Source organism: Tursiops truncatus, chromosome 7, assembly GCF_011762595.2.
Source record: "Tursiops truncatus isolate mTurTru1 chromosome 7, mTurTru1.mat.Y, whole genome shotgun sequence".
In the NCBI taxonomy this organism is placed as follows: Eukaryota; Metazoa; Chordata; class Mammalia; order Artiodactyla; family Delphinidae; genus Tursiops; species Tursiops truncatus.
In genome coordinates, this window is record NC_047040.1 from 107,911,041 (window position 1) to 107,926,038 (window position 14,998).

The 14,998-nt window shown below is 58.3% G+C and overlaps 1 protein-coding gene across 18 annotated transcripts in view; it reads right to left on the reverse strand.

Annotated features, from left to right (window-relative positions):
• BIN1 (bridging integrator 1) overlaps positions 1–14,998 on the reverse strand; it is a 55,638-nt gene that overhangs the window by 22,793 nt on the left and 17,847 nt on the right. For 17 of the 18 annotated variants that reach the window (XM_073807819.1, XM_073807815.1, XM_033860296.2 and 14 more), the window contains exon 2: positions 4,273–4,353. In XM_073807819.1, coding sequence (XP_073663920.1) covers positions 4,273–4,353 — 81 coding nt within the window. Of the gene's footprint in view, positions 1–4,272; positions 4,354–9,763; positions 9,993–14,998 lie in introns of those variants that run through there. The other variant, XM_073807818.1, reaches the window with a different exon arrangement.

The window sequence follows — 14,998 nt, forward strand, 5'->3', positions numbered from 1 at the left end:
CAGGAGACCGGGGCCTCTGGAGGGCCGTGACGGCAGACCTCCTGGGCTCTCCCTACCCTGACACCAGCCTACGCCTCAGCGACACCTTGTTTTGAAGTCCCTCCCCCTGGTGGAGGGTTAGATAGATGACAGCATCGAGCCACAGTCCCAGGAGACCTGAGTCCCTACAGAGCTCCACCCGGCCAGCCTGGAGCTCCCGCAGGAGACGGAAGGTGGTGGTCCACCCCTGCAGGTCAAGGCTCCAGCCGAGGGCAGGCAGGGACCCAGCCCCCCTGCACAGGCTCACCCCCAGCACCCTCAAACCTCTCCTATCCCCCTGCAAACAGGCCCCCCCTCTTTACAGCCAGAGCCCTTTCCTCCTGCCCTGGTGTCCTCAGAGCTCTGGGCAGCAGCTCCTCACTGGGGCCGGCACTTTCCACACACCAGCTCTCAACACCACGGTTTCCACCTAATGAAGGGGAAACTGAGAGGTTGCATGACTTGCCCAGGGTCACACAGGCACTGGGAGAGCCGGCGAGAACCCCCAATACCTGGCCACTCAGGCCCCAGTCTGCCGAACGGGTCACGAAGGGGCCGGAACAGGCAGCTGCCTGTTCGTTATGACGACAGCAGAGACACTGTGCGAGGAGGGTTTCAGCACATCGCATTTCAAAGAAGGAAACCCTGGCCACATATCATCTTAGGAACATCCAAGTTTGAGGTGTGTGCTGATTAAAGTACGAAACAAAAGGCCAATCCACAAGCATTCAAACCTCTCTGGAGTTCCCTCAGGGATCGCATGTGGACCCCATGGGACGGGGGAACGAGGAAGGGTCCACCCCATTCCTGATGCAGCCTTGATGCACCCGCCCCCAGTCTTCACAACTCAGTGCTGTGGTGGTAGAGATGAAGACTCGAGTATGTTTGTGATGTGATGTTATTGTGTTCATCTGATGTCACAGAACCTTCCAGACCCAGCTTAGCCTCCATCCCAGAGGCCTCCCCTCCCCAGAGTCCCCCAGCGTCTGTCTCCAATGCACCCTGAGAAAGGGGTCGCCCGTGGGGGGGGGGGGGGTTGCCACGCTTGCCCAGGCTTCAGGCCGTACCAGGGCCCCTTGTGCTTCCCAAACAAGGCCACGCTGTGAGCAGGCACGCTGGGTACAGATGTGCAAGGCCCGCCCTGTGCCAACTGCAGCTGGGCCCAGGGTCGACGCCCCCCGCCCCGGGGCCCCCAGCCAGCTGTCTCCTCAGGCGGGCGCCCAAGCCACCTCCCCTCCACGCTGGCTCTGACAAACAACTCGGCGGAGGCTCCTGGGCGCTAACAAACGCCCTGCAGAGCAGCTGGGGAAGGATAAAGTCCTGGAGCCCCTGCCCCTCAGCCTGCTCTCCTGGCTCCGCACTTGGGAGTCTCGGAAGGGCACCACAGCCTGGGACCGACGGCAGGGGCGGCTCCATGGGGCGGCCAGCAGGCAGCCCATGTCCCCCGAACCTCCCTCCAGAGGCTCTCCCTGCCTCCCTGACGTCAGCCCCCATCATCCCAGGGAATCCAGGGGGCAGGGAAGTCCTCCCCCGCACGGACCTCTCTGGCTCCAGCTGACTCTTGCCCCTCTGCAATCAATGCCACAGGAGTTTCAAACGACAGATAGCCAGCAATGCCCCCTTGGAGCAGAGGCCTGGGTGGATCCTGGGGGATGAGAAGGAATCAGACCCGCCCCACCTCAGTGACAGATACACAGCAATGATGAGCCCTGGGGTGCAAGGTCCAGGTGGCTCCTAGGATAAAGAGCTTGGGCCACCTGGAGGACCCAGGATGGCTTCCGGGAGGGCCTGAGCTGGGTTTGAAGCACTCAGGTGGGCGGGAGTGTGAGTGGGCCCTCCAGGGTTTCACAGTGCAGGGACGGGACGCAGGGGCAGGGATGTCGTAACTAACACTGAGCAGGCCCAGAGGAGCTATGTAAACTGGGTCCCTGTGAGAGCAGGTGACAGCAAGGTGACCGACACCCTCTCCTAGGACCCACCTCCATAGGAAGGGGTGGGAGATTCACTTCCTTGAAGCCCAAACTCCCTGCCATCCTGAACTCAGCTAGGGCTGGCCCACCAGGCCTGGTGTTCCCAGGTGAAAAGCAGGGTTCCCTGTGCTCAAGCTTCACCTGGCCTTTCCCAAGCCGCCCGCCCCCGCCCCCCGCCAAGCCCTGCAGCTCCCCTGAGAATAGTGACCCTCACACCTTTGTAAATCCTGAACCCCACCCCCAGGTCCTAGTCATCTCCACACACCCATCAAATCCAGAACTGCCCAGCTGCCCTAACTCCTACGGGAGGGTTACCCCAAGCCTCAAACGAGACCTTCAATTTGCCCGCCCTGCTTCCACCCTTGGCCCCTGAGAAGGCGACCACCCCACCCAGCCTGAGGGCAGAGCACCAGCTCAAATGACCGCCCATGTCCACAGCCAGGGAGCCACCAGCACTGGCTATCTTTAGCCCTGGCCTCACTCCCCAGCCCCTCTGGGCAAAGATCAGTGGGTGACTCCTTGCCCAGAGCCAGCGACCCAGAGGGAACCTCAGCGTTCTTGTCCAAACCTCTATTTTGCAAGTGAGAGATGTGAGGCCCAAGGGGCAAGGGCTCACACAGAGTCACACAGCCAGCAGACGTCTCTGTTCTGGGCCTTGAAACGTTCCTGGCCTGGGGGACAAGCAGCCATGGGGGCTCCCAGCCCTTTCTGGGGAACCCCTCAGTTCAGCTTCTCTGGCAGGTGAGGGTAGACTTGGTCCTGGGCCCTTTCCCAGCTGGCACCCCGGCCCTCTCCCAGCAGGCTCCCCGGCCCTCTCCCAGCTGCTCCCCTGCCCTCTCCCAGCATGCACCCCTGCCCTCTCCCAGCTGTTCCCCTGCCCTCTCCCAACATGCTCCCGGCCCTCTCCCAGCATGCACCCCTACCCTCTTTCAGCTGCTCCCCTGCCCTCTCCCAGCATGCACCCCTGCCCTCTCCCAGCAGGCTCCCCGACCCTCTCCCAGCTCCTCCCCTGCCCTCTCCCAGCATGCACCCCTGCCCTCTCCCAGCATGCTCTTCGGCCCTCTCCCAGCTGCTCCCAGCCCTTGGCCAGCGGGCTGTCAAGAGTTTTCCAGAGGAGGCCCCTTCCGCCAGAGGTTCCATTCCAGCCGCAGAGGCTGTGGTGGGTACCTTCCGTGCTTTCTGAGGCGTCAGGTGTGGACAAGCAGGAAGAGGCCTGGGCCCTCCCAGCCCCTGTCTAGGCCCACCTGGCCCCTTTCCTAGCAGAGCTGAGACCCTGACCTCACTCCCCACAGCCATGCCCATTCCTGTGGCCTCCTCTGGCCCCCATCCCCCTCTGTCACTCACTGGGGCTGGTCTGCAGAAGCCACAGAGCCGTGGCCCAGCTCTCTCTCCCTGCCTCCTTGGCCCTGCCCAGTGAGGGGACACTTGCCAGGGTCATTTCATTCCCCTCTTCTACTACACTCAGACACAGCCACCAAAGTAGCTTATTCTAGACTTAGCAGACCTGAGCGGGGAAGGTCTCAGGTACAACCCAGTCTGGGTATTTAGAGCCCTTTGGTCAGGAAGTCCTCCCTTGGATCTAACCACTGCCCCCAGGCTGCCAACATAATTAAGGCCCTCCTGTCACCGGCCCCTGGCCTGTAAAAGGAATTGCTAAGGATGCCCTTCAAGTCCCTTGCAGTTTTTGGAATCAGACAAGTATGGGTCTGAATCCACTCCCAAAGCTGGATGGCCTTGGGCAAATCACCCAACTTCTCTGAGCCTCAACTGCTTCATCTGTGAAAGGGGCACAGTGACACCAGCTGCCTTACAGGGTTGTTACAGGCACCCACAAGCCATCTACAAATGGCCAGGCCTGGAGCTTGCCACTCAGCCAGGCACGGTCGACACTTTGATCGAGGTGCCCAAACCTAAGCCAGTCTGCTCTGCTCCCGCCTTAAACCCTGCAGCTACCACTCTCCTCACAAGAAGCTTCTGGAGATCCCACTTGCCTTGACATTCAAGGTTTCCCAGAGCCTGGGCACAATCTAACGCCAGCTCCCACCCCAACCTGAAGTGTTACCAAGGACCTAAGGTATACCCCTGCCCCTCCTTCCTCTCCCCCACGGTCCACACCCAGGGCCGATGCTCCCTCTTCCAAGAAGTCTTCCGTGACCTCGCCAGCCCACACTGACGCTCTTCTCAAGTTCCCCTAGCCCACAAATTCAGCTCTTGACATTTTCCACCTGGCAGCCGCAGTTCCATTTTCACAAGCTCCCTGAGGCCAAGGGCCACCCACACTCACCAGCTGCTTGTTGAAATTCTGGACGCACTGTTCAAACTGCTCATCCTTTGTCTCATCCGCCTTCCCCAGTTTCTGGAGGACCTGCCGAGGCAGAGGGGGAAAGAAAGTGTGTTACTCTGAGAAGGGAAGTGGCCAAACCAAGAGGGCCCTGTCACCAATACCGCAGACCCCTCCCCACCCCAGCCAGGGTCGGGTCTGGGAGGCCCATGGCCAACATCACCCAGCCCAGGGCACCGGGACCATCAGAGGTCTTGTGGCTGCTGGGACCCCCAAGGGCAGGACTGAGACCCTCTTCATCCTCTACACAGGGCTCACCCATCAGTCAAGAGGAGGAACTTAGGACAGACTTGCTGTAGTAACCGAAACAGCAGTATGAGGGGTCGGGCGCCCCTCCTAGCTGAACTTACACTGCACCCCTGGGTGCTCCCCCCCAACCCTGGCAGCTGAACATGAGGGGGCCAGTAGGGGCAGCCCCACCTCCCCACATGACTCCTTTTCCTGGGCCCAAGGCTCATAAATACCAGACGGAGGGGCAGGGAAGTGACCGCCCCAGGACCAGGAGGGCAGGGAGGGTGGCTGGGCGTCAGGCTCTTGCGGTCCCTGGGAGTCAGCTCCCAATCTGACCAGAGTTTCAGTTATGACCCATTCTAGCCCATATCTAGACTCCCTCCCACCCCTGGCACTCACACTGGCACACGTGCATTCACACACACAGGCACACAAGTGCACACACACGTGGGCTCACGGCCACACACTCTACTCCCCAAATCCCAGAGGCAGACTCGCCCCTCTGTGAGTCACAGCTGTCCCTTCTCAGCTGTGTCAGCAGAGAGGGCATTGAGGACACAGATGGGGAGGTGGGTGGGTAAAGGCAGAGAGAGAGAGAGAGAGAGAGACCCAAGGCCGAGAGAGGGGGGAAAGATCTAGAAAAAGAGGGAGCCGGACCAGGAGCCTGAGAGGAAGCCCTGGCCCACCAGGTTCTCCCAGCTTCTGTCCCTCCAATCCCAGAGTTCTCTATGGGCAGAGAGAGAGAGCGACAATAAAGAAGCAAGGAAGGGTGAGGGCAATGGGAAGACAGCAGAGAAAAACATGAGATGGGGGTACAGGAAGAGGGAGGCAAAGACGCCCCTCCACAGGCCTGGGCAGGCAAGCAAAAAGGACAACACCGCGACGATGGTCGGCAGAGACGGCGGCCAAGACCCAACAAGAATAACAAGTAAGCAGGTGGTAGTGGGTGAGGGTGGCAGGTGGAGGAGACAAACAGGTGGGCCCCTGGCAGGGATGAGTACCAGATGGGGCTGGAATGTCAGGCCAGGGTCCTAGACCGAGGGATGCCCAGTCCCAGAACACAGCCTGGACCCTTCCCACCCCTGACTGACCCTAGGATGGCCTGTGCTGCCCCGCTCCCCCTCTCCCAGCTGCCCAGGAGCCAGGGCGAGGCCAGTCAGCTCTCAGACCCTCTCTCTCATCATGCAATGCATTCGGCCATCTCTTGCCAAACGCCCGCTCTGTGCCCAGCCCTGTTCATCTCTGCTGGGTCAGCAAATCATTCAGACGTGTGCCCAGTCCCAAGAGAGAGGGAGGTACATGAGTCTGCGGGAGCCCAGGTTGGAGATCCTATCCAGGTCGGGCAATCAAGGAAGACTTCCAGGGGGAAGGGGCAGCTCAGAAGGAGGGGAGAGCTTGCAGCAAAGGCGAGGAGGACCAGAAAGATGAGGTCCATTACCAGGGAATTTCAAGTCGCTCGAGATGACTAAAGGTCGCAAAGGATGGAGAGGAAAGGCGAGAGTGGCGGGTGCGGGGGCAGCGGCGCACACTGGGGAGCAGCCCGCCAACAACTTTGTGCTACAGCAGTCAGGACACTCCATGGGTGAAGTGCAGCTGGACGCCAAGGGCCGACAAGGGACTGAGAGGAGACAAGCAAAACCACGCGCAGGAAAACAGGCACTTGGGAATTCCCTGGCAGTCCCGTGGTTAAGACTCTGCGCTTCCAATGCATGGCGGGAGCGCAGGTTCGATCCCTGGTCAGGGAACTAAGATCCCACATGCCGCACAGTGTGGCCAAGAAAAGATTTTTAAAAGGAAGAAGAAAGTAAAAGAAAGAAAACGGGCGCTTCCCTCAATCCACAGGCTCCCCATTCCCCTGGCAGCCACATCCGGCTGGCCCCATGGGAACAGGGTGGAGCTGTGGGGATGCCCAGCCCACTCGACACTGAGCACAGGTAGGTGACTCACCCCATCAACGCCCACCCCACAGCCCCGCCACCTCCAGAGAAAGAAATGGACCACCAGGTGGGAAAGAACCTGCAGAAGTCAGCAGGGGCCACTGGAGCAAACCATCAGGCAGGAGAACTGGAAAGTGAGCCTGTCCACCCCCTGCCTCTCCTTCTCCCTGAGGAGATGCCCTCCATCAGTGGAGTCACCAGTGCCCGCCCGGCTATCAGGGCTCCTGAGAAGGCCAAGGCCCCGATGTACACACAGACATGTACACCTGGCCCCAGGCATCCAACACAGCTGTGGGTTTCCCCCAGCCAGCGGAAGCCACCAGAGAGAGCTTCAGGCCTCGAGAAAGAGGCCAGCCATGGTGAGACTACACCAGGTGGTGAGAAGAACCCTGAGAAAAGGGACTCTGACCACGTCTCTCAACCTCAAGTGCCTTGTCGGAAAATAAAAAGGACGTTAGCGGGCTTCCCTGGTGGCGCTGTTGTTAAGAATCCATCTGCCTATGCAGGGGCATGGGTTCGAGCCCTGGTCCGGGAAGATCCCACATGCCGCAGAGCAACTAAGCCCGTGTGCCACAACTACTGAGCCTGCGCTCTAGAGTCCGTGAGCCGCAACTACTAAGCCTGCGTGCCACAACTACTGAAGCCCGCGCACCTAGAGCCCGTGCTTCGCAACAAAAGAAGTCACCGCGATGAGAAGCCTGAGCACCTCAACGAAGAGTAGTCCCTGCTCGCCACAACTAGAGAAAGCCCGTGCACAGCAACAAAGACCCAATGCAACCAAGTAATTAATTAATTTTTTTTTAATAAAGGACATTAGCGCCCACCTTAAGGCTCATGTCTGTAAAACATCTCTGTACCTGGCCCATAGTAGGTACCCAAGTACAGGTGATCCCCTAAAAGACTTTCAGAACAGCCTTCACACAGTTGATGGCTGGACCTGACACAAACCCACCCTCCCAGTCCAGACAGATGGCATCCCAAGATGTCAGACAGAAGGCATGCATGTGCACACAGCAGACTCCTATTCATCCTCCAAAACCTCGCTCAGGCGACACCTCCTCTGTGAAGCTGCCCCTGCCCTTTCCCTCCTCCACCCCACTCTGTACCACTTAGGGCCTGTACCAACTCTCCTCATTGCCTGAGTGTCTGCCTCTGGCCTTGCCCAAGCCTGCACAGCCTGAGAGCCAGGACAGTGTCCAGCCCTCTCTGTGTCCCCAGCTCCGTTACAGGGCTGGGCACAGGGTCGACACAAAACTCGTTCTCATCTGAGCTTTGAACTTTGAGATCAGAGTCTTGAACTTGAACAAAACAGTCCACTTCTCAGTTTCCTGTTATGCAAAATGAGAGGGTCGTGTATGGAAAGTCCTCAGCCTGACACGCAGAGAGCTCACCATGAAGGTGGCTGTTAGGATCAGGGTGAGATCTGGCATTCACACGAATTTGAGGTCTGGTCTTGGGTAACGTGTGTTGGCTCCAGTGGGTCCCAGCCCTGCAAAGTCAGTGTGGAGGGCGGTGACCAGCACGGCTCCATGTGACCTCAGGCTAACTGCTTAACTCGCTACACCTCAGTGCCTGCCTCTGACACGGGAGTAACTGTACCCACGGCACCGTCGAGGCTCAGGGCATCGCCCAGTGAGTGTGTGCTGGCCTTGGCCTTGTTTATGGCTCACTGTACCCATCCCACTTTACAGACAAGGGGAGGAGGGCACACAGCCTGGGTCCTCGTCCTCAGGGGGAGCTCCCAGTGTGGCTACTGGGGGAAAAACAAGCTGGGCACCTCCTGCCCCAGGCCAGGGACCAGGACAAAATTTGTTGCAGTACAGCTCCACAGCACCGATGGCTACCTGTTTGCCACCCTCCATAGCTGGGCCTCCTGCCACGCCCCAGACACTGGGGAAGAGGCCTTTCTGACCAGCCTCTGGGGTGCCCAGACTGCACCCGATCACCCTGCCAGCTAAAAGCCGCTGGGCCATGCCCGATCTGTCCCCACCCCCACAGAGGCCCCAGGGTGGCTCTGTCCAGCCCTCACATACACAAGCTCACAGCCCTCTCCTCGCCGAGAGCGGAGCCCCAGACTCTCCTGTGTCACGCTAAGCACACGCTCATCATGCATGTCTCCCCTGTAATAAACAAAGGGGAGCCTTTTGGACGATGCGACAGATGACACCAAGGTCGCAGTTGCTCAGCCCAAGCCCAGCGGTCCAGGAAGGCTTATCGGTGCCACCCCGTCTGCTCTCACCACATCCTCAGTGCAGCTAGATAGCAGAGGGTATGGAGAGCCTCGGAAGGACCAGCCCCGGGCAGGGCAGAAAAAGGGGAGCTGGTGGCAGAACGAACCTCCCCGACAGCGTCCCTGGGTCAGCCTGTCCGGGCTGGGCCGTGACCCAGGGCCAGTGGCCCCTCCCTGGCTGGGGCAGGAGGCTCACAGGACACGGCTGAGTGCCTCTAAGTGCCAGGGCTCAGCGACAGCTTCCTGTGGCGGGGGTGCTGCAGGGGGAGGGGGCGCCCCTTCCCCAGCCCCTCTCACGGCCCAGAGGCCTCGTCCGGGCCATCTCGCCAGGCCACCTCCTCTCCTCCTGGATGGCCAGTGGCCCCAGGGGACAGACCAGCTGTGCCACACACCCGGCCACCAAACCCAGAAGAACAGAAAGGGCACCCGGGGCCAGTCTCGTTCGAACTAGGGACCAATTATCGCTCACTGCCCGCCGAGCACAGCACTTTACAGACACCACGGGCCCCCTCCTCACAGGGAAGTGTCCTTGGCTCCACGCGACAGATGGCAGGCAAATCAGGACACACAGCCTAGGGCCTCACAGTCAGGCGTGAGCACAGGGCTGCTCCCAAGCTCCAGACTGGAGGAGGGGCACCCAGCAGACCTGGCCCCCTCCAAGCCACCCCAGCCCAGCCAACACAGCGCAGGGGAGCAAGCGTGCAGGCACTCACCCCTCGGCTGACCCCAGGGGTCCCGCTTGGACCCCTCCCTCCTCCCAGAGCGTGGCCCGCCCCCTGCATGTGTGGGACACATGCCCACATCTGAACATGCAGCACAGGGCTGGCAAGAAAAGCCCAGCCCAGGGGCCCAGGACGGAAGCCCTGGTCCCCAGGCTCTGGACCAGGCTAGAAAAGCCCTTCTAGAGACCAGCAGAGATGGAGACCTCCTCCCGCCTCCCCCAGCACCTGGAGCCCTCACGCTCACACACACAGAGGAGCGTTCAGCTCCCCCGGGCACCCACCACCCAGCCGCTGAGACCCCAGCAGGCCTTCACCTTCCTCATCATCTCCTCCGGCACCTCCACGGCCACGGCCTCAGTTGAGGCTGGTCACGGAATGAGCTGCGCCCGGGCGGCTGGGCCTCACCACTGCACTTCCTCCTCCGGGCAGGGCCTGCGGTCAGGGGACCACAGCGACAGGATGCACGTCCTTGCAGCCTCACAGAGGCTCCCGGGCAGGCAGGGGCACACAGACAGACATGCAGATGGGCAGGTGGAAGGCCAGGTTTTCCCAGGGGTCACACAGCAGGGACCCATTCGGATGGAGACACGCCAAGAGGCAAAAATGAAAAGGTGGCCATCAGAATTGGGCCAAAGGCCACCTGGTGGCTGGAGCTGCCCCCTCCCAGGATATTCTGCCCCAACTTTCCACAGCCTCAGGGTCTCTGGCTCATTCCCCGACACCCTGGGGTGACCCCCTGACTCCTGCCCGACGGCTCCATCCTCTGTTCCAAACAGCGGGATGGGCTGGCTTCATGGTCCTCGAGCCCAGATGCTGCCCGGGCCCACCGGGCCCCCTGTGATGGACGCCTGTCCCCACACTCCTCCCAACCCTCTAGTAACCTAGGAGCCAGGTGGGCAGGGCCTCAGCAGAGCAAGGAGGGAGAGGGGAGAGGTAAGCCCCAGCCCACCAGGCACGGCCACATTGCATAGGCCCCCTCCTGACTTCTAGTTTGAAATATAACCCACATAAATGGCAAAACAAGTTGAAAGAAGAGTACAACAGACTGCTCTCTGCCCTTCCCCAAACTCACCAATTGTTACCACAGGCCACAATTTTTCTCTCTTTCTCTCTACTGAAACAGTTTAGTTCGTTTGTTTGTACGTCAGCCCAACCACTGGAAAGTAGGCTGCAAACATCATGACTCTGTACCCCGAGTCCTTCACCCCTAACGACGTCGGCACATTTACGTCGGCACATTTCCAAGAATAAGAATGTTCTCCTAAATCCCCGTGGTACCATGGCACCCCCGATGTTTACTCTTTACTTATTACTATTACCCAATATACGTCCATATACAAACATGCCTAGTTGTCCCCCAAATCTCCCTTAGGTCTGGGTTATTTGTTTTTTGATCTGGGATCCAAACACAGTTCATAGTTCACACATTGCCTTTTTTTTTTAATTGAAGTATAGTTGACTTACAAGGTTGTGTTAATTTCTGCTGTACAGCAAAGTGATTCAGTTATACATATGTATACTTTTTCATATTCTTTTCCATTATGGTTTATCACAGGCTATCGAATATAGTTCCCTGTGCTATACAGTAGGAACTTGTTTATCCCTCCTTTATATAATAGTTTGCATCTGCTAATCCCAAACTCCGAATCCATCCCTCCCCCTCTCCACCCTGGCAACCACAAGTCTGTTCTCTATGTCTGTGAGTCTGTTTCTGTTTCGTAGATATGTTCATTTGTGTCATATTTAGATTCCACATGTAAGGGATATCTCTTTCTGACTTACTTCACTTAGTACACACTTTGCTTTTTCTTGTCATGTCTCCTGTCTCCTTTAGTCTAAAATATTCCCCCACATACCTATTCCCTGTACATATTTGTTTCTCTTTCAAGATATTGACATTTTTTTTATTGCAGTACAGTTGATTGACAATGTTGTGTTAGTTTCAGGTGTACAGCACAGTGATTCAGTTATACATATATATCTATTCTTTTTCAGATCATTTTCCCTTATAGGTTATTACAAAATACTGAGTATGGTTCCCTGGGCCACACATTTTTTAAGAGTACAAACCAGTCCCATGGAGCATGCCCTACACTCCAGATTCATCTGCTCATTCCCTCATGATTAAGTCCAGGTTAAACATTGTTTTGGCAAGCATACTACAGAGGTAATGTGTCCTTCAACAGCATCACCTCAGGATGCCCCCTGCTTCCGGTGCTGAGCTTGACCACTTGGTCGGGCAGTATTTGCCTGACCTCTGCCGTAGAGATGACTTGTCCCTAGATGATTGACTAGTCATCTGAGAGGCGATACATCGCCACTGTGTGACTGTCCACGGCCAATAACTTTTTACCCGATGTCTTTATGTCCATTTAATACTTTACTACTCAAAGTGGGGTCCACGGACCAGCGGCATCACAGCCCTCTGGGAGCCCGGCAGAAATACAGAATTTCAGGCTCCACCCCAGACCTGCTGGATTCGAGGACGCATTTTAACAAGTCCCCTAGGGCTCTGCGTGCATTAAAGTCTGAGAAGCTCTGTGCCTCTCATCTTTGCCTGAACCAACTGTTATCGCGGGCTTCTATCACCTCCTCTATATTACCTCGCGTGCTATAAAGAAGTCCTTCCCCTGGTCTCGCCTTTATGGGGATATTGTTATGGACTCTTGCCTCCGTTTTGCATTCAATGTGCTATAGTCTATTACCATCATTATTCTTTTTCACGCTCAAACTCTCCTAAATTCTGCCAGTGGGAGCCTGTGGACACGCCTCCACTAGTCTTTGAGCACTTCCTTGCTTCCTGACACTACGAGATGCTCCAGGCTCAGCGGGTCCCTGCCCCGGCCCTAGAATCAGCCATTTCTCCAAGAAGCCCAGGGTCCCTTTAGGGGAGACGTGTGCTCACTGCTTCTGGGCGACCGGTTCCTAGGTCTTTCTTTTCATCTTTATGCCAGGCCTAGAGCTATGTATTCTCACCACCACTTTAGAGATGAGAAAAGGAAGGAATTTGGCCACAGGGCAAAGAAGGAGCAGAGCCAGGACCCCGTGGCTGAGCAAGTGTGGCCCAGATCTCGTCTGCTGTGGAAAGTGAGCTAGACTCAAGGCCCTGCAGCTGCCCACTGGGTCCGTCCCTGCTGAGGCCGAGGCCACACCACCCAGTGACTAAGCCCTGGGGGTGCAGAGGCGATGGGCTCCTCCGACAGTCGACCCTAGCCCAGGGATGCCCTGCTGGCCTGGCCGAACCCTTCTTGGCACTGTGCAGCCGTCTGGACCCCTTGGGCCTCTTCTTCCAGTGGGCCTTGGCACCCCCATTTCATGAATGAGAATGAGACAGCCTGGGACCTGGGACCCTTTGCTGCAACGCTTGCACCTGGACATACCTCTCCACGAGCAACAAAATATAAAGAAATTATATGGGACTAAAAGTAACTGCGTGCATGCACAGTTGGGGCAAAATTATGGACAAAAGATACAAAGAGACCAAAAAATCCAGCTGCCACTTTTGAAGAGCCCGACGCAAAAGCAGGGGGTCGGGAGAAAAGCAGGGTACTGCGCATGCCCCCTGCACACAGCACCACCAAGGGGGAGGGCAAAGCACCTCAGCCACTCCTCCGGCCAGACCCCTGGACACACCTCTACCGTCACCCCATATAAGGAACAAGCTCTCCCCCCTCAGGAAGCAAGCGAGCAAGGGAAGCTGTTGTGTGTTCTCGCTCCCACCAGCTGCAGCGGAGGGGGGTGGGGGGAGGGCCCGTAAAGCCTTGCCTGAATTTCTGGTCTGGCCCCAAGTCAGTTTCTATTGCTTGCGGAAGGCCAAGAACCCCGGTCTGTATCAAGGAGACTGTGGGCTGGCCAGGACTGGACCCAGGGCTCCTGACTCCTGGGTCCTTTTCCCTGGCTGCCGCTCCTGGGCTGCAGCCCCTGCCCCCGGCTGGCCGGTGACTACACCAAGGCTGCCTCTCCCGCCGAGGGCCCGTGAACTCACTCACGCAGACGCATCAGGCACCTCTGCCTCCAGAACCACAGTGCTCACGCCCAAGGCTGGCGATCTGCTGGCCAGTGTGACACGGCTACAGCCCCAGAGCGGCCGCTGCACCCTGGCGTTGGGTGGGCACCAGGCAGAGAGCGGCTAGAATGAGGGGTCTGGCCTCCCTGGCCCGGCTGTGACCGGCAGCGGTGGGGAGCGGCTCAGGCTCCTGCCTGGGAGCAGAGCCCAGGGCCCGGAAAGCCGGTCCAGAGCACAAGGCTTCCAGAACACATGGCAAGGGCCCTCCAACAGCACTCCTCAGCCCTCCCGCGGTGCCAGGCTGGCCGTACATCAGGCCCAGCCTGACGACTTCCCCAACAGGCGATGACTTTTTAAGAAAGATAAATGTTAAAACGCCGGCCTTGGGCAAGAGCCAGGAACAGCATTCCAACCCCAGCAGGCAAGAATGCCCCCCAACGCAGGCCCGTGTGCACACTCGCGTGTCCGCGTGCCGGTGCTCGCCCATGCGTCTGCACACAGCCCCACACACGCTCCCGGACACGGCTCCTGCCCCAGCCCTTCAGTCGTCTCCGGACACAGGAGGAAGGTGGCAGGAAACACACGGAGGCCACAGAGCCAGGCAAGAAGCAGAGTGGAGGCCAGGAGACGGTGTGGAAGAAGAATCCGGAATGCAGAAGGGAGCTGGGGAGAAAACCAGAGAAAGGGAAAGCAACAGTCTCCCAGGGGGGCAAGCCAGGCTCCAGGGCCGGCGGATCTCAGGAGAGGGCGTCCCAACTCCAGCTCCCTCTCCCCAGCCCGGCACACACGCAGGGCTGCCCCCAAGAGACAGCCCCCTTCCCTGGTTCCTCTGTGCCCGCATCTTTGCTCGGCACCTCCGTCACTCCAGGCTGGCTGGAGGAGGTGACAGGAGAGGCTGCCACCCGCCTTCCTTTCAGGGGAAGTCTGTGAGCTCAGCTCACCCCCGGGGGGGGGGGGGTACCCCTCACCATCGGATGTCATCTCCCAGCCATGCACCCGCCCAGCCAAGCTCCCCATGGACTGCATCTGCCCCTCCTTCGAAGCTCCACAAAGATCATAGTGCAAGGCATGACCCCAGGGAGCCCTGGCCAAGGACCCAACTTGAGGGGGGCCCACCACCCCTGACACTGCCTTACAGGTGGGCTCATATCACCAGGACATCCCAAGGTGTGACTGTCGGTCCCATGTTACAGATGAAGAAACAGGCTCAGAGAGGTCACTCAGCTAATGAGTGGCAGAGCCAGGACCCCGAACCTGATGGATTTCAAAACCGAAACCCAACTTGTGATTCTTTTTTTTTTTTCTTTTGGCCGCACCACTGGGCTTGCAGGGATCTTAGTTCCCCAACCAGTGATTGAACCCGGGCCCTCAGGGCAGTGAAAGCTCGGAGTCCTAACCACTGGACCGGAGTCCTAACCACTGGACCGCCAGGGAAATCCCTCAACTTGTGATCCATAAACAGGGATACAGAGCCGCCTGGGGGTAACAGGAAGCGTGTCTGTTTACTACAAAAGATTCCTGCTCCACCTTGCAGCGTTCCAAA